Source organism: Sphaeramia orbicularis, chromosome 12 (assembly GCF_902148855.1).
Source record: "Sphaeramia orbicularis chromosome 12, fSphaOr1.1, whole genome shotgun sequence".
In the NCBI taxonomy this organism is placed as follows: Eukaryota; Metazoa; Chordata; class Actinopteri; order Kurtiformes; family Apogonidae; genus Sphaeramia; species Sphaeramia orbicularis.
Window position 1 is genome coordinate 56,903,386 of NC_043968.1, and position 27,497 is coordinate 56,930,882.

Genomic DNA, 27,497 nt, shown 5'->3' on the forward strand with positions numbered 1-27,497 from the left:
ATGAACTCTTTGTAGACTATTGTCACAAATTTGCCTCAATATTCCACTCTTCTTGTAATGAGGTGCTGCTCAACACTCTTTGTGAATGTACGTATGTTACCTGGTTATCTATGATTCCTGATGTTCATGGATCAATTTCAACGTCCTGTTTCTGTAATGGTGTCATTAACCCATAAAGACCCAAACATCCAGCAGTGACCAAAACAATCTACTGATTTAAAATGTGTAATACCTGTTTAATAATCTGTTGATCTAACATACATATCAATACATGTAAATAATTGAGACAAAATGCAGTTTGTAATCTTTTCATGATCATCAGATATGACCCATTTAGACGTTCAGAGGCTCCATAGTTACCGTGGAAACACCATCATCTTCTACAACATTGATTCACCAGTAAAACCCATGGAGTTTGACAAATGACAGTGGATGGATACACTGGGTTTATGTTTAGTTCATGATGTATTTTATTGAAAAAGTCATTTTTTCTTGAGTTTTCTCATTTTTTTTATATAAAACCCTAGATTTTAATCTGAGCTTTTATGAACGTCTACATGATCAGTAAATTAAAAATGGGAATATACCTGATTTTCACTTAAAAATCCAAGATACTGAGCATAATAGTATAATAAATGATGATAAATCACTTAGGTTAGATAGAGAGAAAAATTCATTTGAGAACTGACACAAAAGTAACACTGGGTCTTTATGGGTTAATTTAGAATAGAATAGAATAGAATAGAATAGAATAGAATAGAATAGAATAGAATAGAATAGAATAGAATAGAATAGAATATCTTGGTTCTACTGATCTTCTGATTTTGGATCATTTGTGTTTTGTCTGGATTGTTGACTGGAGGAACTGATCAATAGTAGCATCAATAAAATCATCTCCATACCTGAAACTGGAAAATACTATTACAAAAATTATGAAAATTATACCTAATGTCACTAATTTGCATCCTAGTTATTGTTTGTACTATATTCAAATTAACAATCTTTGCTTAATTTAGTATTTGCTTGACAGCAACAGCACAGATCATTTCTTTTTTTATATAATTGTTAATAAGTTTAGGCAGTAATGGGATCTGAGTTCAGGTTTTGTTTGTCCTTTTCTGTCTCAGGGGAACTCAGCGTCCATCATCCATCCCTGTTATCCAGCAGGATACAGTCGAACTCTGAAGCTCAGCAACGTCTTCGACTCTCCGTGTACCGCCGGGTCCAAACCGCCGTCCTACAGCCCCCAGGCACTGCTGACAGTCCAGGGCAGCGGACACTACGAGCAGTGTCTGGGAATCGTCACGGAGATCTTCTCCTTCGACAGCTGCCCTTTCTCTCAGTGCTCGTTTGACCGGGTCTTCCAGCCCAATGTCACTGGGAACTTTATGGTAAGAACCCCAATCAGCTTTACACACTTTATACCATTTGAGAATGTAGTTGTTATCTTGCTAAAGTGGAAAATAAAAGCACATTTCTATCATTTTTACTCAGATTTAGCAAAAAATGTACATTTCGCAGGTTCATCGGCTATTATTTGATTTGACTTTCAGTTTCATATTTTGTCTTTCTTTAATTTTTTCTGAACACTCTATTTATTGTGCGTATTCCAAGGAAAATCACATCACCATTGTCATCATAAGAGGTCAGCTAAGTTACAGAACTGAACCTTTGAATGTAGGACAGCCAACTGTCTTATAACACCACCCTACAGTGCAAGAAAAAAGCAATTTAACATCAAACAACAGAGAATACAAAATATACAATACAGAATACAAAAAAAATTTATGTAGGCAGCTAAACATAAGGTGTGCACCAGTTGAATCAGTTGTTATACCTGTAAAGAGACCTGTCTAAATTCGGATTTATGACCCACAAAGACCTTTCATTTTAGTGAAAACTCTGGATACTGAGAAAAATTAATTGGAAGTTGCAGCAAAAATAGTTCCATAAATAGTTAATGGGCAGACATTGTCATATTATATTTTATTTTCTGACCTAGCAGAAATATTTAATTTAATATCTGTTTAATATATGTTTAATCACAAATGATAAATATAGAAGGTGAATAATTGAACATTTTAAAGGTACATTACAAATAGTTACATATAATGTTCAACATAAATACTTGGCCTGTAACGTTACACAAAATTTTCGGTTCAGTATGTTTTTGGTTTTGAGAGCCATGGTTTGTTTTTTTTTCAGTTCGGTACGGGAAGAAAGAAAACCCCTCAAAATGTCTTTAATGCATTTATGAATTTTTTAACATTTTTCCCCCAATTTTTGGAGACAATAGAATATAGAAAAACTGCTGCTATAAATCAAATAGAAAATAAAATAAGCAAAATATTACTAAATGTATTTTAAACATTGGTATTGCACTTTTCCCTGAAAGGTAGTTTTGAACAAACAACAAAAATCTAATCACAGTTCTGTCAGTTCACATTCTGAATAAAAATAACAACAAAATTTCCACATGAAGTGCAGCATTAACAAGAGGACAAACTGGTATTCTCTTTTAACAAACTGAAGAGCACCATTGACAACAAAATTAACCTAATTATTTATTTTAGGACAGCTAACAAACTGTTTAGGCCCCTTTGTGTATGTGTGTGTGTGTGTGTGTGTGTGCGTGTGTGTGCAGGGTGTGATTTGTCAAAAACACAGAGGGGGGATGTTTTTTTATTTTGTTTTGTTTTTTTGGGTTGGGGGGGGGGGGGGGGCACATTAATATAGATGGGGGTGGGGTCTATAACTAACACTGGTGTGAAACGAAAGTGAAGCTTTAGATCCTTTCAACGTCCAACTCCCGGGTTCTATTCCTCTATTATACAGCGTGTGTGTGAGAGACAGACAGACAGAGAGAGCAGGTGTAAGTGTTTGAGAACTACCGTACATAGGCGGTTGTCTTTCACCTGAACCCACAGTGATTCCAAACAGGACTGTAATCATAGCAGAGGGTCTTCAGTCTCTTCCTTCCAGGTTGACATCGTATTTGTTGTTTTTTTTTTAACCTTATATCAGCTGCTATTTCGTATTTCAGGTCAATGTGTGCTCCTTCAATATGTCTGTGTGGAACTTAAGCGGATTTAAAGTTCCGCATCGAACGACATTTTTAGTTACTTTTTCTTTTTCTCATCATACTGTGCTGTTGCGGTACAGCTGTGTGCCGAACCAAACAGGTGTGTACCGAAACACTTCGGTTCGGTATGTGTACCGTTACAGGCCTAGTAAATACATTAACCCTTTCATGCATGAATTCTGAAAAAAAAAACATCTAGATTTTTTTTTAGATTGATTTTATTACCCAAAATTTGGCTAAAATTTAAATGTATGTAGATTTTTTTTTTTTTTTTTTTTTTTTAATATATGGTTTTATTAAGGAGATATTTAACCTCCTGAGACCCAGGAAAGTACAAGATTTGGCTTTTTTTAATTAAATAATTGCCTATATTGGAAACATCATGATACAACCGTTTTTTCAGATACATTTTTAAAAATTTTTATAGAATGTCCTTTGTGATGGACAGTTTTTGTTTGTTTGTTTGTTTGTTTGTTTGTTTGTTTGTTTGTTTTGTATAAAGCTGTGAAACTCTTTATAGCTGGGTCTTATGAGGCTAACTTTATGAGATTAGAGCATTCCAAATTCTAAAACTAAGATGATCCTTTTTTCATTGTATTGCTGAGGGTCTATAGACTGCTACTGTGTGGTCTGGAGAATATTGCCTTTATAACCCTTTGGAAAGTGAGTTAAACTATGTGTCCACAAATATGGACATCATGCATGAAAGGGTTAAATCAACCATCTAAATAATAACTGTGTGTTTTGTGTGATTTATTGAAGCTAACATTAGTGTTTAATTCAGTCTGACTGTTTCAGCTTTATCTTTTTCTGTGTTTTTTTTTTTTCCAGGCATTTTCCGCTTTCTTCTACATTCACTCGTTCCTTCAGAGAGTCACTGGGATCATGGTGTCGACGCCATTAGATTTAGACGAGGCAGCCAGGAAAGTCTGCGGATTAACATTCAACCAAGTAATGTTATTTAATCCTGCTCTTGTAGCTTTTGCATTTGTATAACACATCATATGTCTCTGTACGTGTATTTATGGATGTGTGGAGAATCGAAAGCTCTAATTTCCGGTAGTTTGTTTCACTGATTAGCTGTTATTGAGACTTTTATGAAAGAATTGTCCAGTATGAATCAGTATCTGTAATATTCAGTGATATAATAAACACTAAACAGGATAAATTGTTTTAATTCTTCTTGCATTAATACGGTCACACCACATTAATTAAAACTTATCACCGGTTTGAGTGTGTTTTATATTTGACTTTAAAGTCCTGAAATGTGGTTCTTATTTCAGTTGCAGCTGGTCGCTCCAGAACAAACATCTCGTTTGCAGGATTACTGCGCTTCTGCTGTGTTTATCAAAGTCCTCATGATGAGAGGCTACGGCTTCGATGACAGGTCATTCCCGAGGATTTCCTTCCAGAAAAAGGTAACTCATCACCATCTTATTTTCATTCACCAAACCCTAACACAATCCACTACAGGACACATTCGTTTTTGACCAGGGCCTTATATATACACACTATGGCTGCAAGTTCTCTGACCTGAATATGTGTCTGTATTTTAGTACATGCAGCTCATAGTGGTGTTTGATGAAGTAGCACCAAACAGGCAAGAGGAAAAATGACACAAACTACAACAGATAACATTAAAATCAACTAAATCTCTGATACATTTAGGATTTTAATTTGAAATAATAATAATAATAATAATAATAATAATAATAATAATAATAATAATAATAATAATAATGATAATAATTATAATTATAATAATAATGAAAAGAAGAAGTTTTATCTAAGTAGCAATTTTCAAGATACTCAAATATGCTTTATATAAGTTAAAACAAGTCCTTATGTTCTTTGTCATATCCAGTCTGATGTTAATATTGCTACTTAATGATACTTTCATGATCAATAAAGAGTAAAGAACAAGAACCATAATTTCAAACAGATACATCCACTGTCTGAGCGTCATCATATGCCCATGCAGTTCTTTCAGTTATGACAAAAAATGTGTTCTGTGAGGTCAAAATCATCTCAGCCTTTGGCCACCAAAGCATTTTCAGTAGATCCTTGATTCTAGATGAATGTTTAAGGACATTTCCTGAAGTATTCCTGAGGTATTTTGTTCTTTACAGAGACAGACATGAGGTCATCTTTGGCCACCAAAACTGTTTCAGGTCAGCATCGAACCCACATGGATGTTCAGGCTTCTTACTGAGACATCATGGTCATAAAGTAGACATATATGAGGTCATCTTCACATTTAACCTGTGATCATCTAAAATAATTTCAAGATGCCTTTGTGACCAGTTGAACATTTGTGCTAAATTTTGTGATATTGTTTGAAACCGTCTCTGAGATTTTCACATTTTATACATAACATGGTCTGACCGGTTCATGTAAAACCTCTTTACTAAGGATTTCACCTCTGACTCTCTGTGGCATTTCTTTCTCAGGCCGGCGATGCCTCAGTGGGTTGGGCGTTGGGCTACATGCTGACTTTGAGTAATTTGTTGCCGGCTGAGACCCCGATGGTGAGGAAGGCCCTGTCACCCGGAGCCTGGGGTGGCCTCATCTTCCTCTTCGTTATCCTTCTCATTGCAGTCCTTGGATTTATTTTTCTGCGAGTTCGGGATGGGAATAAGAAAGGAGGCAGTGAAAGCACCATTTAGACATGAACTCGGTGCAGACAGGACTTTATTTAAAACAGAGCAGTACAATCTGCACTGATGTTTACAACCTCAACTGGAAGGTCTGAATATAATTTCACATGTCAATGAGGAACGGAAAAAAACAACAACCTGTGTTTAAGTGAATGTGCATAAATGTGAATGATTTTTACAGTAAACTGAGGCACAATGTACACATTTCAACTAGTTTGACAAGTTACAATTCACATTTTATCATTTTTTTTATTCACAGATGTTTTTCAGGTAGATTTGTTCTCAAGTACAATCAATGTGAGGCATTTATCACATTATTCTATAAAGGATTAATATTTATTTTGGTAGACTGTGGTGCAGACATTGAGCCGTAATTTTGCTGAACTTTTAGAGAATAGGAAAATCATAATTAAGGGCGCATCCTTAAATGACTTAATGGCCAAACCAAACTTTTTAGTGTATGGAAATTATTTTACAGACTATTACACAGTTTAAACATATTGTTTCTTTCTTGTCTTTTTTTTTTTTTTTTTTTTAAATCAATGACAATAATGAATATTAGGAGAATAATTAGCAATTTACTGACTCTAAATCTGCCAAAATGTGTATTTATTCATTAACGTCACTCTTCAATATTTTGGTTTTGAATTTTACTTGAATAAAAAATATTAAAATACCAATGTTGCTCAAATTTGCTGTGTAAACAAACAGAGTGCAGGAAATAGCCTTCAACATTTTTTATTTTTTTATTTTTTATGCTGTGCAGGTCTTGGTGTAACTCAGTGATATTTCTTAAATCTCATATTTATCGTTTTATTGTGCTTTTACTTGTGTGTCAGTTAAACTGCAAAGTAAAAAGTATTTCCTGTTATGTGGTAGTCAACACAAGAGACAACTAACACCAATATTTAACCCCATCATTTGTTAATTTAAATACTTTTCACATAGAAACTTGCATCAGGAACATCATCACTTCTTTCTTTTGAGTAACTTAATACTGAATTTCAGTGTAGACATTCCAGTGTTGACATAAAATTGTGAAAGCTGTTTTGAATAAAGACTTTCTTAGAACTGATTCAGTATCTCAAAAACTTTACATAATGTTTAACCCTGCATGTTTAAGTGATGCCTGAAATGTAATTTCTAAAAAAACAAACAAACAAACAAAAAAACAACAACAAAGTTTTATACTCTGTGTATATTCTGTATTCTGAGTGAGCATTTATTTGGAATTCATTTATAATTTTGGGTAAAAGATAAATTATTATTTATTTATTTATTTATTAATTATTATTATTATTATTATTATTATTATTATTATTATTTTTTTTTTTTTTTATTTTTTTTACTTCCAGTATGGTTTTGGACTACAACTTCCAGAAGCGCATTGTTTCTGACACCAGTATTTACTTCCGGTATTTTCGTCTTCTTCTTCTTTTTTTTTTTTAAATGTCTAATAGTTTTACAGAACTATGTATTTGCCGATAACCTCTCTATAGCTTAAATATTGGTAATACTTTTCAGTAATAATTTCATATCGAGCTATGAAATGTTCTTTAGGTATCTTTTATAATAAAACGCTAATGGTTTTTGCTAAGCTAGATCCTCCCTAGTTTTAGGGTAATTCTTTTCCCTATTTAAGGCTGACAGTATAGTAACCATGTTGGCCCTCTGTCATTTAAGCTACGGTTGAATTTAGATACCACTAAAATATGATTTCGAATGAAATTAATAGCTTCATGTTTTTACTGTTTGCACTTTTATTGTGAAGGCTTAAAAATACCGGAAGTGCTCTTTGTTGTGTTCGCATGGCGGTCCAGTGTGACAGCAGCGTGTGTTGACTTAATTTGTCGCTTTTCAGAGTTTTTTCGAGCTCCGTTGCCGAATTTTTCTCTTGTTGTCTGACACGGGAGTTGTGGAGATACCCCGGGTGTTGTGGCCGTTTGTTTGTTTGTTTTGCGTTGTTCTGGGAGGTTTGGAGATGTGCACCCAGACGAAGGCTGCGGCTCTGATGATGAACATCCCGCAGGCGGACATAGACCCCTCTGGTGTCTTCAAATATGTGTTAATAAGGGTTCACAGCCGAGAGGAGGGCGACGACTCAGAAGTGGACATAGTCCGGGGGTACGGCTGGGCGGAGTACCACGGTGAGTGAAATAAAACCCCCAAGTTTGACTGATCTAGTTGCAGTCTCTATTGAATTTTTATAAGCTGCATATAGAAGAGACTGTTCACGGACAAATAAACCCCATAGATTGGACTTTGTGGATATTATTAAAGCTCACTAACACTATTATGAGCGCCTTAATGGTAGATTAACACTCATATTAGCTTATATTTCTAAGCTAATGCTGTCCTGCTAATGATGCTAATGCTGATGTTGCTAAGATTGACTGCGTTTCTTTTCAGCCTTAGTATGTTTACATGTTGGCTGATTATCGCCATTAAAATGATGCCGAATCAGCTGCTAGAATCTCCTGTTACTGTTGCACAAACAGTTGTACAGACCTCTACCAGGAATTCATTCTGATATTGAAGAAAACGCTAAAATGTGACATTTTCTCAGGCGGGTTCTGTAGATGAACATGTACGGTGGCCCTTAAGTCCAATATTGACCGGCTTTGAATCAGGAAAAAAAAAAAAAAGAAAGAAAGAAATGAAATCACGTCTAAAACTAACCCTAACCCAATGCTTTGTACAGTTTTGTTCAAAAATGTTAGGCCACCTTTAGCTTTGTTGTTTTTGCAGGAAAATTATGCACAGCCTTAAGTCTCATACTGATGTGACTTAAGTCTTTTACTGTTTTCCTTACAGCGGATATTTATGACAAGGTTTCTGAGGAGCTGGAAAAGGGTGGACACCTGGACTGTGAGTGTATCGGAGGAGGACGGATCAAACACGATCCAGAGGCCAAGAAGATCCACGTGTACGGATACTCCATGGTGAGACTCTCCTGTTTTGTCTGTGGATGTTTAAACTAATGTGTTCTTCTAAATCTTTCCAAATACTATTTATTTTGTTACTTCAACATTATGTGGATGCTTGGTTACAGGGATTTGGGAGAGCCAACCACGCAGTGTCAACGGAAAAGTTGAAGGCGCGGTATCCAGACTATGAGGTCACCTGGGCTAATGAAGGATACTGAGTCCTCCGTTAGAAGCTGTTTGTCATGGACGGATGTAGAACCTATCCTCAACAGCAGAGTCTCACATGGAGCTTTGAGATCCTCCATATTAACCGGAGACAAAGACTGATGCGGTAGCCCATCCTGGGATTAACAGGCCTTTTCTTAGGTGATGTTTTTTTGGTAAAATGTGTGTAAAAACACAAAACTGCCATTAGTGTGAATTTCAGTTCAATTACATAGCTTATACAAGTAATTATTAAAGTAAATTTGGAATTTCAGTCACCTAAACTCACATGTGGACCATGTTTCTCAATGAAAACATATATGTGATCATGATTTTTAACACAACCATTAGCACTCTGACTTGTTTTAGAGTCACTTGTCTTCATTAAGTTGAATTAAACTGAAAGTTATCATTAAATGCACTGTCCTGTTGTTCATATGTTTGTCTTTAAATGTTCTAAGTTGTTTGGGTTGTTAAAGTGACCTCTCTCCATGTTCATCTCACTTTGGACTGAGCTGTGAACCAGTGATGAACGTAATGGCTTTAATGGTTTTAGAAGATACAAGAATGAAAGGACATAAAGACCCAATATTGTATGAATATAAACCATGGGATTTCAGCTTGGGCTGTTACAGTCTGTTCTTCAGTATTAGAGAGTACAACACTGACTTTTTGGAGTTTATTGGATGAACATAAAGATGGTTTGAACAGAGCTTATATCAAACTCTTTCACTACAGATATTTTGACTTGGTATGGCAGATCAGTATAATTTTAAATAAAGTGAGTGAATGAGTTATGAAAGTAAAAGGAAATGTGTGTTTGCTACTACTTTTTACATGTTTGCTGTACTACAAAGGCTGAGAAATACATATGTGCGGTTATGCACTTCAGGAAAAAAAAAAAAAACTGGAGAAGCAATGTGGGATTTTGTGTGTTTCAGCAGTGTACTTATCTGTCCTGTATATTTCTTCCATACTTCACACTCCTGTTAAAACCCTGCAAAATACTATATGATAAACCTGGAAACCTCTCTTAGGAATTCAACTCAGTGTTTTGTTTGACTTCATTAACATAGTAGAACTTTTAATGCTTTTTTGGTAAAGTATGATTGTTGGTATAATTCAGGGGATGACTAATATTTTCAGTCAGTGAAGTGTTGGTGGAAGTCATATATACAGCATCTATTACACAAAAAGTACAAAATCTACTTTAAGATCTGCTCCATTACACTATGAAACAATCTGGATGTTTCATTAGGAAACTGACAACATGAATAATGAATTAACAAAAAAACAAATGAGTAGATGTGTTATGAATGAAAGTAACTTACCTGAACTTTTCTTTGCTTCGTTTCTCTTTTCTTTGTTTGTTTCTTCTTAATGTACCTGGGAAATAATAGAAGGATGATTAGTATAATGGAAAAAAAAAAACGAATGACTGAGTTATGAATGAAAGTAACTTACCTGAACGTTTCTTTGCTTTGTGTTGTTTTTTTCCTTCTATTTTCTTCCTGATCTACCTTTGTTTTGTTGTTTTTTTCCTTTTCTTTGATTTGTTTATCTTTGTTGCCCTCTGTTTTTCTTCTTAATGTATGTGGGGAAAAACAGAAGGATGATTAGTATTATTTTAAAAAAAAAAAGAGTGAACATGTTATGAATGAAAGTGACTTACCTGAATTTTTCTTTGCTTTGTTTTTCTTTGTTTTCTTCTTTTTGTGCTTAATGTACCTGGGAAAATAATAGAAGGATGATGAGTATAATGAAAAAATGAGTGAATAAGTTATGAATGAAAGTAACTTACCTGTAACTTAGCTTTTTTTTTTTTTCCTTTTTTTTCTAAGAACTACCCATAGTCACAGTGTTGGAGAAACAAAAGTTCTTAAGTTTTTGTCATAAATGCATTAAAAATCATCCTTTGTCTTTTCTTTAACACAACAGTTGGTGTTAAACTGAAACAGACGGCCAAAACAGGTAAAATCATGTCTATTTGTGAATCTAGTTCAGGTCTGGTCTTATAATGTTGTAAAGCTCCCACATATGAACTCTGCTTTATGATGCGTTTTAAACTTTATTTAAACCACAATTTGTAAACAATAATAATAATATAAATGAAAAAAATGAGGACATGCTTTAAATGTAAGGCTTATTGTTAATTTTGCCAAATGTTTTGCATTTTAGAGCAAAAAAACATGATCAAAACTCGCAAAATTGTACATGCATTAGACATGGCACAAAATTCATTGAATTGGTATGTGTAGTGAATGAATATGTAGAGGGGTAAGGCATAACTAAAACCTCAAACACCTACAACCACAACAGAAACAACTTCAGTTATTGAAAATGTGTGAAAGCTGACTTTGCCTTTTCAGTCACATCAATTCTTATCCTCTACATTCAGCTAATATTGTATATTTCACATGAAACATCTCCTTCATGTTGCATTAATCACACTTTAGATGTGAGATCTGCAAATTTTTAAATCATGACAGGCTTGATCTCTAAGTTAGATGTATTTTTCCATCAAAACCTAGAAATTATGTAAACTTGTTACATAATATCAATGTATATATGCATAATGATCTATATGTGAACTGTGTGTAAAGGTTGTTACTATTTTTACTAAATTAAATGTATCTTTAAGCAGATAAACACAATCACAAAAGAAGTATGAATATGGAGAGAAGACTTATTATTATTATTATTATTATTATTATTATTATTATTATTATTATTATTATTATTATTATATTAGTAGTAGTAGTAGCAACATTAGTCTTAATATTATTTCTATTCCTGGAAAATATCATGTTGTCTTTACAGTTTAAAACGCACACTCATTGAGATTTGAAAATATACCTATAATAAATAATGAGTTTGACCATATTTCCTTTGCCAGGCTTTATTTGCAGATGTGAACTCACTCTGACAGATAAATACTGCCCCCTGTCGGTGGTAAGATTAACATGAGTTCACAGTTCACTGAGACTTAAAGGTCCTGGATTTTATGAGGATTTATCACCAGAAATGGAACATCATATTCATAATGATATTTTCAAAAGAGTATGATCATATGAAATGGAGATTATTGTTTCCTGTTCACTTCAGAATGATCTGTTTGTCTCAGAGTCCACCGTTGTTTCTACTGGAGTGTCCAGGATTTTACTGTCATCTAATAAAGCTGATATGTCTTTAACAAAAAAACAAAACAAAACACACATTACAGAAAAAACAGAAACACTGCCTTTAATGAAGAACCTCTGTATCTGTGTGTTTTAATGATTATTTATGTTTTTACTTATTTATTTTTTCAGCCTCTACAGGAAAGTTAAATTCCAAGGTGAAGGGTGAAAATCTCGACGTAACACTAACACAAAATAATAATAATAATAATAATAATAATAATAATAATAATAATGTGAAAATATTCCACTATAAGTAAATGTTCTGCATTGAAAACAGTAAAAACACCTATCCTAAATTAGGTTTTTTTGTTATTTTATGTATATTATCTCAAAAATATATGGAAGTTATGAAAAGTAGATACTGTGCAGTTAAATGTGCCCTGTCAGTTTTTTTTTTTAGTAATATATGCAATATTTTGGATTCATGTTACTGAATGTGTATGTTACATTTTACTGCTGCACTGATTATATTGAATATTTAATCTATTTATTCATTTTTATCAATACTCATTTCTTTGATTGTTTCGTTTTTTGTTTTTTTTTTTTTGTTTTTTTTTTAATTTGGTTTGTTTTTGTTGCATTTTTTAAAATGTTTAGTTGTTGAGTTTTATTTATTTATTTATTTATTTATTTATTTATTTAAAATGTAGATTTATTTATTTATTTATTTATTTATTTATTTATTTATTTTTCATTGTTTCATTTTTGATGCATTTTTTATGTCGATTTTTTACATTTGGTTTTTAGTCTCTTTTTCTTTTCTTTTTTTTTTTTTTTTTTAATTTTTATTATTATTTTAGTAATAAATTGCACATCTCCATCTCCATCTCCATCTGAATTCCATGTGAATGCCTGAGCTTAGGGCTGTGATTGGTGGAGGGGCTGTGACGTCACGGCCTGGTCCGTCCACCGTCGCAGATGTGGAAACTTTCTCATACTGTGTTGATGCGAGGCTGAAGGAGACGCGTTTGATCTGACTCCACAAACACCGCCTTCAATGACTTCAGCTTGACATCCACCGGACTTTTCTGGAGGACTTTTCACTCTGATCCACTGGACTTAATCTTTGTCAGCACCGAGGACCCATGAGCCAGAGCAGGATCGATATTCTCTCATAGATCAGGTACAATTTCCTGTCCTCTCTGTGCCATCTGATGTGATGTGCAAAGGTTAGTCCTACTGCACATGTCGTTATAGTGATCAGACTGTGGATACTGTGACCCTCAGTGAGTGTAAACCACTGCACTTTGTTTATTTGAGTTTTCCTTATGGTTAAAGTTGTTTGTGCTGCAGAATTTGTTGTAAATGTAGCCTTTACCACACACACTGAATTAATTTACAGTACCTACTTTACATTTCAGAGAGATATTACTCATCTTGTATTTTCTATTATTTTCATGACCTACCGTTTTACTAAGGTTATGTCACTTAAAATAGTCCTATAATTAACTTAAATGTACTTAAATATTCCTCTTAATCAACCATCTAACATTAGATTAATTCAATCCCTTTGTATTTACTGTCAGTTGTGGACAAAACTTTACTTTTTTCTCAGATCATTTCCCCTCTGTCTCATTTTCATAATGTGCACTATTTAGAAATGAGCCCTCCAGCCCTCATCTTATCCTATAAAACCCCCCAAAAGGCTCTGCAGATGTTTTAGTGACACAGTTTTGTCTGTGATTGCAGATTTTGAAGATCATCTGTACAGGTTGTACATTGAAAGCAACATTACTGCAGTAAAATATGTAAACATTTCATGTTTAAAGGTGCATTCACATTTAATCAAATGTTTCCAACCATGTTAAAATTCTCAGTAACTTGTAATGTTAGTAAATGAAGTGACCTGTTTTATTTAATCATATGTCACTGATATCCTCATGTCCTCTTTGCAAACATCAACATTCTGCTTTTAAAACATTCAGAAGTATTTGTCAATGATGTCAATACATGGATTGCTGATCAGATTATGTTCTACCACTTTCTTCCACTAGAGGGAATAGTGAGTCACTGTAGCTTTAGTTCTGTCTTCAGTCCACTATGAGATGAAAATGTAATGTGGCTGTCAGGCAGATAGTGTAGAAAAAAGGGCAAGGACCTCAGCTCTAAAATGAAGCTAATGTGGAGGTATCTTAAAGGTGTAATACCACCGACGACCTCTAGATGCTGGCTCCAAATAGACCATAGACTTACAATGAGCTTTTCTCTTAAAATAGCAAGTCAGTCATGTTTTCAAGGAGTCACTGTGGCCTCATCTGTTTTATCTGATACTTCTTTAAAGTGATTTTGTGGTCTATCTTCTGCTCTGTCCCTGTTATTAGGATTTCAGGTTAATTAGAAACTTTGACGTCTGCCATGTCAGGTTTTGATTGATATTTTATATTTATTTAGTTTATTTAATAAAAGACAGCTTGACTGTTGCTGTGGTCAGTAGGTTCCTCTAACAAAACTGTGAAATGACTTTGTTAAACAGTGCTTGATGAAGTTTGCATCTTTACTATGTTAGTTAGCAATTAGCGTTAGCTCACCTCTGACTCCCTAGGCTCTCATTGCCCCGCCCCTGCTGTCCAAATATGGTCACGGTCCCTCCATCCATTAATTGTGTCTATTTAAATGCTGCTAGACCAAACAAACGGATTTGGGTGTTTGTAAGGCTGTATCATTCCATTTCATAAACACTAATTTAGTAAATTTAGTATGTTTATCTCCCTGGTAGAAATATCAACCTATTTCACCAGCAATAAAACGCTAAGTATATATTTAATATAATAATTCACAACCTAATATGCTGTTTTAAGTCTTTATTTTAACCATAAATCTTGTTTCACTGTGTTTTTAGTAATTTACCAAACACTAAGGGGATCCTATGACATAAAGGGTACAATACAGAGGAGTAAGAGGATATTGTTAGCCTTATAGCGTAATTGCCTCAGTCATATTTTTAGTCAAATTGTGAAGATAAGATAAGACTTTATTAATCCCACCTTGGGGAGATTTAACAGTTTCAGCAGCAAAAGCAACACACAGTGCATTATGCACACACAGTGCAAAGGAAATGCAGGTAGAAATAAACATCTGCATAATATCTGCATAACTTTAGTCTCCTAACACTGCTGTTTTATTTTGCATCATTGACTGTGACCTGAAAAAAATATAACTTAGGCAATTATACTATGAGGCTAAAGATATAGAAATATAAGTATTGGAGTAGTGTACTGATCCGTTATTCCATGTTCCCAAGAATAACATTCTCCTGAGAAAATATTCACATACTTTTCTTTTTGCTTAAGAGTCAAGTTTTGAAAGTACAGGTATCATGTTACTAAAACATGTCACTGTAACTGTAAATCTAACTATAAACCGATCCGCTGGAACGCCTCGCTTCTAAAACTGCCTCTTATGACCTACATCCTTCCACCTCTCCCATCCTTAAAGCTGGACAACAAAGATCTCAGAAATGCACTACACACCACTAAACAGCCACTATGCCGCTCTTTGCCACAACTATTTTAGGAGGCGAGATGCTGCCACTAGGGCTGGAAGAACACAATTAAACACAGCGTTTAGGTGGAAGGGATGAAGGGATGATGGAGTGAGTCTTCAGCTGAGGTGGAAACATAAACAGTGATCATGAGAGATAATTCTGGTGTTTTCTTTTTATTATTATTTTTTTTTAACAATAGTTTGCTTGCTTAATAAGGTTGTAACCTGTTGTTGCTTTAATCCAAATCTTTGTGTCTTTACTTTTTTTTTTTCTTATCACAGTCTGAGTCGTAGTCGTACTATACATTTGGAGGGCTGTTCTATCACTGAGGGTATAATTGACCATTGGGCAGCTGCACATGTTCTAAACACATGCACCAACATAAGGAATGTGACGATCCAAGTTCTCAGAGTCAGAGCATACATCTCGCTGTAAAGCATGACTTCGCCTCTCAACACATTCATGTTGGTCATGGTCTGTGGTGTTAATGTCTGGAACGTCCCCCCTCTCTAAAGCCTGGCTGGTGCAGGTCACAGCCTGGGTCAGGGCTTTTCTCAGGGAGGTTTTAACATGTCTCAGCAGCAAGTGTTAGTCCAATTAGATTAGATTAGATTAGATTCAACTTTATTGTCATTACTCAGTATACAAGGTAACAAAATGCAGTTAGCATCCAATTAGAAGTGCAAAACAGCAGAAGTGCAGTATAATACAGTTAAATATCATATGTACAATTATATTACATATTGGTAGTTTTGCAGTTTTTAAGGCAAACCATGCAAAAGACTAAGCTTTCAGCTGCCTACAAAGTTTACTTAAACTACAGCCTTTGGGAGTCACTATCTTCCAACATCTTCCACATTGTACTGATGTCACATCTGCTGCAGATTTGTTCCATCATGTACCTCCTCATCTCATCATTGTTTCAGAAGTCCACACTCCAACACAAACATCACACTAGCACCAAGATATTGAATATTCAAAGATTTGTGGCAAAAATAGACAGAAAACCATTTTCGATTGTCAAATCATATGTAAACGTCTTAAGACGAGATGGGCAAACATAGGCTTGACATAGATGTCATAACTGAATCCATTCATTGTAGTTTCAATACCTCAGTGATCTGAATGAATGTTCCTTACATATGCAGAACAAAGATTATTCCACAGACTTTTTCTTACAGTCAGTAACTGAAAAACACAATGCACCACCGCTTCTATTTTAAATGGGTTTGATTTATATCTTTTATTTTCTATTGTAGTTTATTTCTTAAATGACTAATTGATTTTTATTCTATTTTTACCTCTTTTAAATGGATGGCATTTAAGTACGAAAGTGAGAGAGAAATGGTATCTCAATTCTCTTTATGTCCTGTGCATTTAGTGAACTGACAATAAAAAATCTTTGAACCTTATTTTCAAGACATTGTGCCCTGGCAATCTTCAGTTTGAGATCCAAACGAGAAATTTTAAGGTTCTCCAGCACCCAAACTTTCAAAATCCAACTTTCTACTGAGTTTTGCTGCTTAATTGAGGTGGGAACATTAAGGTTATTACATACTCTGAAAGAACAAGAACATTTTGTACTTCACTAGACACTTAAGTGCAGAACTTTAGAAGTTCTCCACTTTTCTGCTTTTTTTTATTCAGAACGGAGCCTTTCTGTGTTTAGTACCTGTTCTCTGTTAAAGAAAACAGATTTACAAAGGTTCGTTCTTTTATTTGTGTCCTTGACCATGGTGCTGATGAAGATCTAGAGATGTTCCCTGAGCATCCTCCATGGCAGCTCAATGCTCATAATGTATGCTACATGCTGATGTTAAATGCTAATGCTAGGTACTGTGTGTGTTAGGGGTAAAATGAAGAGAACAAATTTCTCTATGGGAATAATAAAGCAAATTAACCGTCAACCTTTGTTAACCACGCCCACTTCAAATTTCTGACCAATCAAACAATAGATGTCAGACACCAAAGGAGAAAAAAGTTCTGCCCAGATGATGTGTGAAAACCAACCCTGGCAGAGAAAACACATTTCTCTGTTCTTGTGGAAAATGTAATAGCCTTTAATGAGTAACGTTAACTAGCCAGCAGCGCTAGTGACAACATGAAATAAACCAATGCTAATGTACCCAAACAAGCATGACTAAGTAACTTTTCCACTGTTAAAACTGGCTTCGCTCAGTAAATATCTTTTGCTTGTTTCAGTTTGGAGACTTTCCAGTTTTTACCATTTTAAGCTTTCTGTACCAATTTCTTCTCCACTGTACGCACATTTCTCATCAGGATTTTCAAGTGACTCTGTTGAAGTGTACATTTGTAAACTTGATGTCTTTACATTTTCATGTCATGCGCAAATTGATCACTTTTCTCAGAACCAGGTTTGGAAGAAAGGAAAAAAACCTTCACACACAGTATCTTAAGTGAACACAGTAGCACAAAAAGAACACTTTTCACCCATCTTAATTAGATAAATAACCTGGTATCTTGTAGCATTGCTTTGCATTTTACTCAAATAAAAAAACATTATGTATCCTTAAGTTTGGGAAAGGCAGTTCTATTGTTTACTGCAGAAATGAGTTTAATACTCAGAAGTGGGTCAACATTTTTAATGTTTGTTTCCCTCATTTTAAAGTCAACAGGCTTTTTTAGTGGGTTTTGGTTTGATGCCTGAACACAAGCTTAACAGAGATTCACATTTGCTTCAACTTTATAAAATACAAAGGTACATCACGTTACATGTCTTAAAGAAGTTGTTTTTTAACTATTGATTGACATGAGACTTCCAATAATAAACGTCATCACAAATTTGGAAACCATCTTCTCACCACTTTTACCAGTGTTATAGAAGACAAGATGGGTCTTTTTTAACGTCTTGGTCTTGTCTCGGCCTTGGACTGTGTGGACTCAGGATTTTAAGTCAAGACCGGTCGAGACCACCACTGTTAAGTTATTTGCTCACGCCACTGATTAGAGTGGAAAAGGATCTATTTCAAAGCAACCAGTTATTGGTTGCTTGATTTGTTTCCCACAGTTCCTCAGCAATGGCTGCATACAGACACATTGCACGAGTGACAACACTCCCCCCACCCCCTCCCCCTCCCTCACGCATGTGGTGAGAGTGAAGGGAGACCAGGAGAAGGTGTTAACATGTCCGGCAGCAGTGATGTCTGCAAACTCGTTAGTAATAAAGTGTGGTTTTCAAAACCACAAAGAATACCTCTGTAAATCGACATGCAAAATCACACTGAATCAAAAACTGACAAAAAATAAGGCATATATATTCATGGGTTTGTTTTGGATGGTGAAGACGTTTGAGTATTTTGTCATTGCATTTTATTAAGCCTTAGTATGTTTCCATCATTTTAATGCTGTAATTCTGTGACTGAAGCAGCTGCTGTTCAGTTGATGCTGGATTTTTGACACTGAAAAATAAACTAAGAATTGAGATTTCCTGCATTGTGGTCCTTTGAAAAAAGTTTAGAGACTGTCGCCATTTCTGTTACTGTAAACCTATCTTAAAATGGAGAATTCTTACTTTATTCACTCTTCTATTAGTTTGTCATTGTATGTACAGTCTTGGTCTTGTCTCACTCTCAACCCTTAAAAGTCTTGGTGTTGTCTTGGTCTTGAAACCCTCAGTTCTCAGAAATGTCTTGGTCTCGGATGGTGCAGTTTTAGCTACAACACTAACTTTTACAACAAACTGTTTTATTCAGTTGCGAGATCAGGTGATAAGAGAGGAAGGTTTTTGTATTAAACGTGTGAAATCACATTACAGATAGGAGGTTTAATAGTGTTGGGGCTGCGGTTATTGCTGTCATGGGAACTTGGTGTTTTTGTTTGTAGTTTAATGTTTTAGTTTTCGTTTTAGTTTTGTCGATAATATGGTTCTGGTTTTGCTTCATTTACTGATTAAATTTATAAGTATCATAAGGTTATTTTCTGCAGAAATCCTAAAGCTGGCAGAGAAATCCCATTGGCGTTTTGTCGTGTGCACTGGGTGTTGCCTACAAAGACACACTGCCCCTGCAGCACAAAACAGGTAAATCCATGTATTTGTATGTATTGCTGTCTAATAATTAATTTGGTGTGGGAGAAGACTCTCCTCCCAGAAGAATAACAGTATGAGTAGTTTGTTCACATGCCTGTGATTTATGACCACTGTCTGCCAGGAGCAAAGGCTGAAGTGAGACCATGTGATACAACCGCAAAGCCTCATGGGACACTTTAATTCTCAGCTTCACTAACTGTGGCCAAGCTTTTATCCTGTATTATCTGCTTCTTCTCTATTAACTTTGAATGTTGTGACTGTATTTATATAATGTACACTTTAATTGTTAAAGACCTAGAGCTATTCTTGACTTCCAGATACATTTTTCTATACATTTATTTTTTACTAATTGATTTATCACCATTTATTATAAAATCATCCCCTGCATTTTGCATTTTTTCACTGAAAATCAGGTATTTTCCTAAATTTAATGTACTGATCATGTACATATTCATCAAACCTTAAAGGAAAATCAAAAGTTACTATATGAGAAGAGAGAAAAATTAAGAAAAAATGACTTATAAAGCAAAATTCATCATTAACTGAACAAAAGCATCTAAAACCACTGTCATTTATGAAACTACATGGGTTTTATTGCTGAATCAGCATTGCAGAAGATGACAGCGTTTCCACATTCATAGTCTCTGAGCGTTCAAACAAGACAAACCTGATGCTGCTGAAAACCTAAGAAACTGCATTTTACCTTAATTACTAAGATATATTGATAGAATTAGTGGTTCAATACTTAATAAACATTTTAGGTCATCTTATGCTTTTGGTTGATGGTGACAGTTTAGGTCTTTGATTGTGGACCAAGGGACAACAGTTGATAATTGAGCTAACACTGTCATATTTACAGTGATGCTGACTAATGTCCATTGTGCTTCTTTATGTTTTAATCCCTTAAATCCAGATGTACACCAGAGGCGATTTCTCATAGACTGCAAGGGAAGCTCGGCTTCCCCTAAAATTACGAAAATTAAATGGTTAAATATGTACAGTTGTGTTGACATTTCATTGACTACAAATGTGTTAAAATACGTTCATCTCAAGGACGAGTTCGTTCAGAATCAGCTTTATCACAAATTAACAGACTCAATGTTGTTCACTTCTCATCCATTCCTGTTGCGCTGTTTTCTCATACGATCTATGCTCAGTGCATTTGCCCGTAGACGCTCAGCGTCCATGCACTTCAGTGGGACTGAGTGGAACAGTTTTTTTCATTGCCTCAAAACTGGACAGTAATTGGATAAATGCCACGATGTTGTCCTGCCCCTGGACACCCGGCGTCTCTGGGGATGAATGGAGCTGTGGGCGGACCTCAGCCGGGCTGGACGCTGGGCTTCCATGTGCTGATTGGAGGATCAGTCGAAAGGCTGAATCCCGTTTGATTGACAGCTATTTTGAGATCTACTCCTTCACTGACAGAGTTCAGTTTAATACCGTCACACATTCTGCTGTGAAATCGAGAGAGAAACCACTACGAAATTACTTGCTCATTTCTTGCACTGTAAATAAAACACACTCATTGTACTTCCTTGTTTCAATTTAACATAAATTCAATGTTTTCTTGTTTACTTGGTACGATAAGGTCACTGACCATTTTCTTAAAAAGGAATGGAGGGCCAAATTTATGTTTAAATAACTTGATTTTTTCTTTTTTTCATGTAAGCCGACAATGAGCTTCCCCTCTCTGAAAGACAAGCAGCCGCCACTGATGTACACTAATGGTGCGTCCTAAAGTGCTTTGAGGTGGAAAGTTTCTTTCCAACTTGGTAAAATGCATTGAAATGCCCATCGAAGCCAGAGGTAGTAGTAGCAAAGTGGGGCCAGATCCACTACCCCGAACCACAGATCTACCCCGACCTCACCACGAACTACAACATGGTGTCAGCACAACAATGGCGGCACACAATGTGTAAGTTTGCAATGAAAAAAAACCCAAAAAACTTCACAATGTGTAATTAGCTCATCTGTTTTTTCGTCTCTACCATCTCGTTTACTTAAATGAGAACACTGTATCGTCGACAGTCAAAATGCCTCTTCAGTAAGAAAGAAAATAGGAGCTTAGATCTGCGGCCGTCCATATTTGTTGTTTATGTTCAACATGGATTGTCTGGAATGCTTTGATGGGATGTCATTAACTCCAGGTGGGATATATTCTACCTCCCAGCACTTTGGAACATGCCATAAGTTTCCATTTGCATGATTCTATAGCTGGTGTTTTCTTTGATGAAGCTGATTCTCCATCTAATGAACAAAAGTCTGAGCTTTTCTGCCTCAGTTTTAAAGTAACTTTAATGCTGCAAGATGAAGTTGTGATAGGACACGTTTGGCTAAGACTCATAGGAGCTATATTTATCAGATGATAACAAAGGATTTGTTGTGTTTGGGCTAAAATACTGCATTTAAGCTTCAGTGGATGATATTTTTCTTGTTATTGGGCAAAAATACTTAATGACCTTTGAGGATATTAAAAGTATTATTATGCCTCCATTTTATTTATCTTTTATTTTTTGCACATAAAAAAGCAAAGCAAGAAAAACAAACATCAAAATACAAGAAGACAAAGACGTTTATAAAATTATCTCAGCCAGATACAGAAAAACAGCAATACAATAACCAACGCAGACACACTATTGACTTGATTGTCAGTGTAATATCTATCTAGAATATTAGACACATTACTTCGCTGTTGATTAAACTTACTGTTGATGAATGTGTAAAGTTTAGTTTCCCTCTGTTTCTCAGTCAATTCCTTATGCGTGTGGCTAGTTTCTGTGTTTATTATCAGTTGGACAAAAAACTGCAGTTAATCTACAAAGCTTCAGTTAAGATTTACCGCCCACTGCTCTGATAAAATAGTGTTATTAAATGTGTTTACTGAAGCATTAAAGTAGAGATGGTCAATTCAAAGTTATGGTAATTATTGAAAAAGCTGTACTTCTTTAACATGGCTGCAAAGAACAATTTCACCCGTAGTTTGCAGACCCCTTACATGTGTGTTGAATTTATATTGTGCCACCATTTTTCATCTTTTAATCTAATAATTTTTTTAGTGATTATAGGAACATACACACTACTGGTTTCCTTTGCACTCATTTTACTGGGCCTCACAAATCTCTACTTTCTATTTTCTGTACGATTCCCTGACGTTTCCTTTTCCAAATGCACCACCTGTTCTTGTTAACAGTAGTAAAGGACTCACTGGAGAAAGTCTGAACAAATAAGAGCCACAGTCTAATGGGCCTAATAAGCTGCACCTGCTGAAATCCCACACATGTTCACACTTTTCCAGACCACCAACTGCATGGGCCTGTCAGTTACAACTACATAAACACACAACAGACCTATTCGCTCACTTCATTATGATGATAAACACGGTGTAGCTGTAATAAATAAAGATGTTTAGCTAAGGAGGTCAGAGTTCTGTCACCAGGGGCTGTTGTCTTTTTCAGATGTCTATTCATCTCTGCTAAAACTTCTGAGGGTTTTTCACTGTAAAGAGTGAACTGCTGTTGAAGGAACTGTACTGAGCCTGTTTACATGATCATAAAAATAGGACCAATGGGCCTGTAGCTTACCGGCCAAATTAAAAGGTTTGGGAAATGTATCCAGATGCCATTTATTATCACCCAGGTATGTGTATTCATTATATGACAGAAATAGCCCATGTTTTGGTCATATTCCAATCAGATCTGTAAAAAATTCAAATTCCAACTTGATATCATTGATACTTACTGATTTATTGTATCAATCCACTTCCTATCTCTTATAATGGGAAAATTTTTCAAAGTCGCACCAAATCCAGAATCAGATCTGGATGGAAATAATTTCAATGCCTTGTGCTGACATCATCATACAGAAGCTGTATACCAAGTTTGAAGTCAATCAGAGCTGTAGTTTGGGAGAAGAAGACGATTGAAATGTTTTCCCCATAAGAGCCCATGTTAAATTTACCATAAGTTCCCGGATCCAGAAGAAGATCCTGATCAGCATGTGGCCATTATGTTTTGGTCATCTCCCCATCAGGGCTGTACTATAGAAATTTACACTTGATATCATTTATATTTACTGAGTTATTGCATTGATCCACTTCCTATCGCTTATAATGGGGAAATTTTTCAAAGTCGCACCAAATCCAGAATCAGAGCCAGATCCAAATAATTTCACTAACTTTTGTTGACATTATCATAAAGAAGCTGTATACCAAGTTTGAAGTCAATCAGAATTGTAGTTTCAGAGGAGAAGAGGATTGAAAGTTTTGTAATGGACGACAGACGACAATGCCGGACGCCGCATGACGACAATAGCTTATGGCCTGTCGGCTGGTAAGCTACTAAAAATCCAATAACTGGGAGCAATCAGATTTTATTTATTTATTTAACCAGGGAAGTTAGTTGAGAACTGATTCTCATTTTCAACTAGAAACCCCCCCCCCCCCGATCACCACCAAAATGTAATCATTTGTTCCTTGTGCCAGTATCAGCATTTCCTGAAAATTTCATCCAAATCTGTCCATAACTTTTTGTGTCATCTTGCTAACAGACAAACAAACAAACAAACCGACAAACCCCAATGAAAACATAACCTTGGCGGCAGTAATAACGACCTGGACATATAGAGATGAACAACTAATCATTCACATTCATGCCTATGGGCAATTTAGATGAATCAGTTAACCTACTAGTGCATATCTTTGGATGATGGGAGGATGCTGGATAATTGTAATAATCAGATCTGATACGTTTACATGCACTTCAGAAATGCAAAAACCCTGCTTTAGTCGCTCCGGTCTATTATCGGATTTCTTTCGAAGTATGTATGTACATAGTGATGGTAGATTCAAACTTCCTGTTGTCGTCTTCTCATGTTTGACTACGTAACTTCAGTTTTCTATGATTTCAGTTGTTTTTACACATGTGCAGAGGGAAAAGAACCAAATAAAACAGATTAACCTGTATAGACACATTAAGACTTCGGAGTATTGGGGAGAAATCCAGGTGTGTTCATCCAGTTTCTCATAATCAGAATACTGCTGTTTACATGATCACTTGAATAATCTGATAACTCCAGAAATCAGATAATGATGGGAGTATTAGTGTGCATTTTAACAGGCTCACTGATTTAAAGCACAGATGGAAACTAATGTAGGAGCTAAAATGGAGGCTGTTTAATTTAATGAACTGACCCCATTTACATGACCATGAAAATCCAATAACTGGGAGTAATCGGATTTTATTTGCATTGTGAGTTGGTTGTTTGCAAACATTAGGCGATATAAGGCCTACATGATAACAGTCTGTGCACTGACTTCTATGTAGAGGACCTGGATCTTATTCACACACATCATTATTCTTACTCCTGAGTTCTTTAGTACTTCTTTTCTGCTCCTCTAGAAGGGGCAATGTGAGCTACTAGGGCTGCAAGTAAAATCATCATTTTCAGTGTAAGATTAATCTGTTGATCATATTTTTGAGTAATTGAGTAAAATAAAAAATATCTGACAATAGTGAAAAAGTATTTCCGACAGCTCAACATGATGTCTGGTATATGATATTCAGTTTACTGTCATGGAAAATGAAAGAAACCAGAAAAGATTTACATTTAAGAAGATAGAACCTGAGAAGTTTTACCTTTTTTTCCTTTTCTTTTCTTTTCTTTTCTTTTCTTTTCTTCTCTTTTCTTTGTATTCTATCATCACCACATATATACATCCTCAGAAAGAAATCCAATAATAGACAAACATTTAAACCAGGGTTTTTCAATTGTCACATTTCTGAAGAGTATTTAACCACATTATATCTGATTATTACAACTATCTGATTACTCCCATTATAGAATTTTTATAGTCATGTAAATGTGTTTAGAAGTCAGATGTCAGGCAACAAGAGACTTACTAAAGTGTTATACTTATTTTTGTCATTACAGTAAATTTGCAAGTTATTTGTTTATTATTATAAAAGAAACACTTGGTTATGGGAATCCTAGAAAGTTGTTGTTGTTTGGAGAATAAACTGTCACATGACTGGTGTTTCCTCAGTGAAAGTGTGTGTCAACGTCAGTTCACAAACAGCTGACCGTGAAATGAAACCAACACACAGTGTGGTCAACAAAACTGGACTGGACACACAGCTGCATTTGGATACAGTGTGTTTTGGAGTCTTTTCTGCTGCGTCTTCCGGTTCACTACTACTATGTAAGAAGAGGAGATATTTGAGATGTAGCTCAAGTCATTGTTGGTGCTATAAGTCGCTCTGCTCCGGTGATGGTCACACCGTGGTCTCAGTTCTCCTGTGGTCAGTTGTATACTATAATCAGTGTAAGCCGTGCTCTGTCAGGCCTGCTCAACATTCATTAGAGTCAGCTGGAGGCCTACCTCATCACTTTCAGCTGTTGTTTGTCAGGAAAAACCAATGAGCCTCAGTGGGAAAGTACGAGGTTGACGTGCTCCCACTTCTGTCTTGAAGATATTCCAAAATCTGCAGAATAAACTTACTGGAAGAGCACAGATTCACACCGTCTGTGTTCTCACAGCAGCTCCTGTGATGTAAATAAGAAAAAGTCAGAGCTCCTGATTCCTTACAGCAGGGGTGTCCAATCCTGGTCCTCGAGGGCTGGTATCCTGCATGTTTTCGACAACCATCCGGTGTGCTGGAAGAGGACAACACCTAAAACATGCAGGTTACCGGCTCTCGAGGACCAGGATTGGACACCCCGGCATTACAGTGTCACTGTGGAGAGTTTTACAGAAAAATCACACCAGAGCCAGAGGTCATTGAGTTCATTACTTTTCTGTTCACTGATGTTACCAGTGATCAGAACAATGCAAACTTTATAGACTACAAGTGATGTTCATGTTTAGTTTATTTATGTTTAATTTAGTTTAGTTATTTCATTATAAAAAGAAAGACAGAAAAAGGAAATCTGTTTTTACATTTTAGTAGAATGCCCACATTATGAATGGAAAAAAGCAGTAGAAAGAACAATCTTATATTTTATGTCTTTATTAACAAAATACCTGTATGTTTATTATGGTAATTTCAAACAGACTTTGTTTATTACCCCACCCCCCGAAGGGGAGGCAAGGGGTATTGTTTTTGGATTGGTTTGTTTGTTTGTTTTGTTGTTAACACTCTTGCAGCAAAACTATTGGTTGAATTCATACCACGTTTGGTTTATAGATTGCCAGTGACCCAGAAAAGATCTGATTGCATTTTGGGAAAAGTAGGTCAAAGTTCAAATTTTTTATGAATTTTTAAAATATTTTTTCCCCATTTACTTATACTAGGTGAAATTTCAAATGTTTGAAGCAGCAAAACTATTGTTTGAATTCATACCAAATTGGGTTTACAGATTACCATTGACCCAGAAAAGACGTCATTACATTTCGAGAAAAGTACGTCAAAGTTCCAATTTTTTATGAATTTTTAAAATCTTTTTCTTCTCCCCACTTTACTTATAATGGGCAAAATTTCAAATGTCTTTAAAAACTTCAGTTTTGTTTCAATTTACTTCACAAACTTTGCTCATATATAGAGGCAATTGATACACTGTAAAAAAAAAAACCCAAAAACAAACAAAAAAACAAAAAACGTAAAAAAAAAAACAGTATTATTCTGGCAGCAGGGGTGCCGAAAAATACTGTTAAATAATGGAAAATAATCATCTCATAAAAATATGGTAATTTTCCATAATTAAAATACAGTTTTTTGCCCTAACTTCACAAGAGATTTTGCATATTCTTATGACTTTTTAATGTTTAATAAAGAATATTTACATGTATTAAAACAATCAAATTACCTATAAATATGGACAAACATTGTTATAAAACAAATAATCGGGCTTAAAATAGCAGAAAAGTTCTGTTATTAGTTGGTGTTTATCACATCATTTTATGTCAAAAACTTGTA

General features: G+C 35.2%; 3 protein-coding genes and 1 long non-coding RNA gene across 4 annotated transcripts in view; 3 read left to right on the plus strand and 1 right to left on the minus strand.

Moving 5' to 3' along the window:
* entpd2b (ectonucleoside triphosphate diphosphohydrolase 2b) overlaps nucleotides 1-6,814 on the plus strand; it is a 35,217-nt gene extending 28,403 nt beyond the window's left edge. Inside the window, exons 6-9 of the mRNA XM_030149670.1 lie at nucleotides 1,128-1,391; nucleotides 3,914-4,033; nucleotides 4,366-4,500; nucleotides 5,533-6,814. Coding sequence (XP_030005530.1) covers nucleotides 1,128-1,391; nucleotides 3,914-4,033; nucleotides 4,366-4,500; nucleotides 5,533-5,748 — 735 coding nt within the window. The 3' untranslated portion in view covers nucleotides 5,749-6,814. The remainder of the gene's footprint in view (nucleotides 1-1,127; nucleotides 1,392-3,913; nucleotides 4,034-4,365; nucleotides 4,501-5,532) is intronic.
* Nucleotides 1-26,095, minus strand: LOC115429886 (uncharacterized). The gene is made up of 3 exons (XR_003936838.1): nucleotides 26,084-26,095; nucleotides 21,437-21,440; nucleotides 1-100 (listed from the first exon to the last, which is right to left on the minus strand). It is a non-coding gene; the product is annotated as an uncharacterized LOC115429886 (long non-coding RNA).
* phpt1 (phosphohistidine phosphatase 1) lies at nucleotides 7,523-9,639 on the plus strand. Its single transcript, XM_030149682.1, has 3 exons — nucleotides 7,523-7,886; nucleotides 8,554-8,681; nucleotides 8,792-9,639. The coding sequence occupies exons 1-3, from the start codon at nucleotides 7,721-7,723 to the stop codon at nucleotides 8,882-8,884; spliced, it is 387 nt and encodes a 128-aa protein (XP_030005542.1). The 5' UTR covers nucleotides 7,523-7,720; the 3' UTR covers nucleotides 8,885-9,639.
* megf10 (multiple EGF-like-domains 10) overlaps nucleotides 12,974-27,497 on the plus strand; it is a 92,514-nt gene continuing 77,990 nt past the window's right edge. Inside the window, exon 1 of the mRNA XM_030149644.1 lies at nucleotides 12,974-13,175. The gene's annotated coding sequence lies outside the window, so the exon portion shown is untranslated. The remainder of the gene's footprint in view (nucleotides 13,176-27,497) is intronic.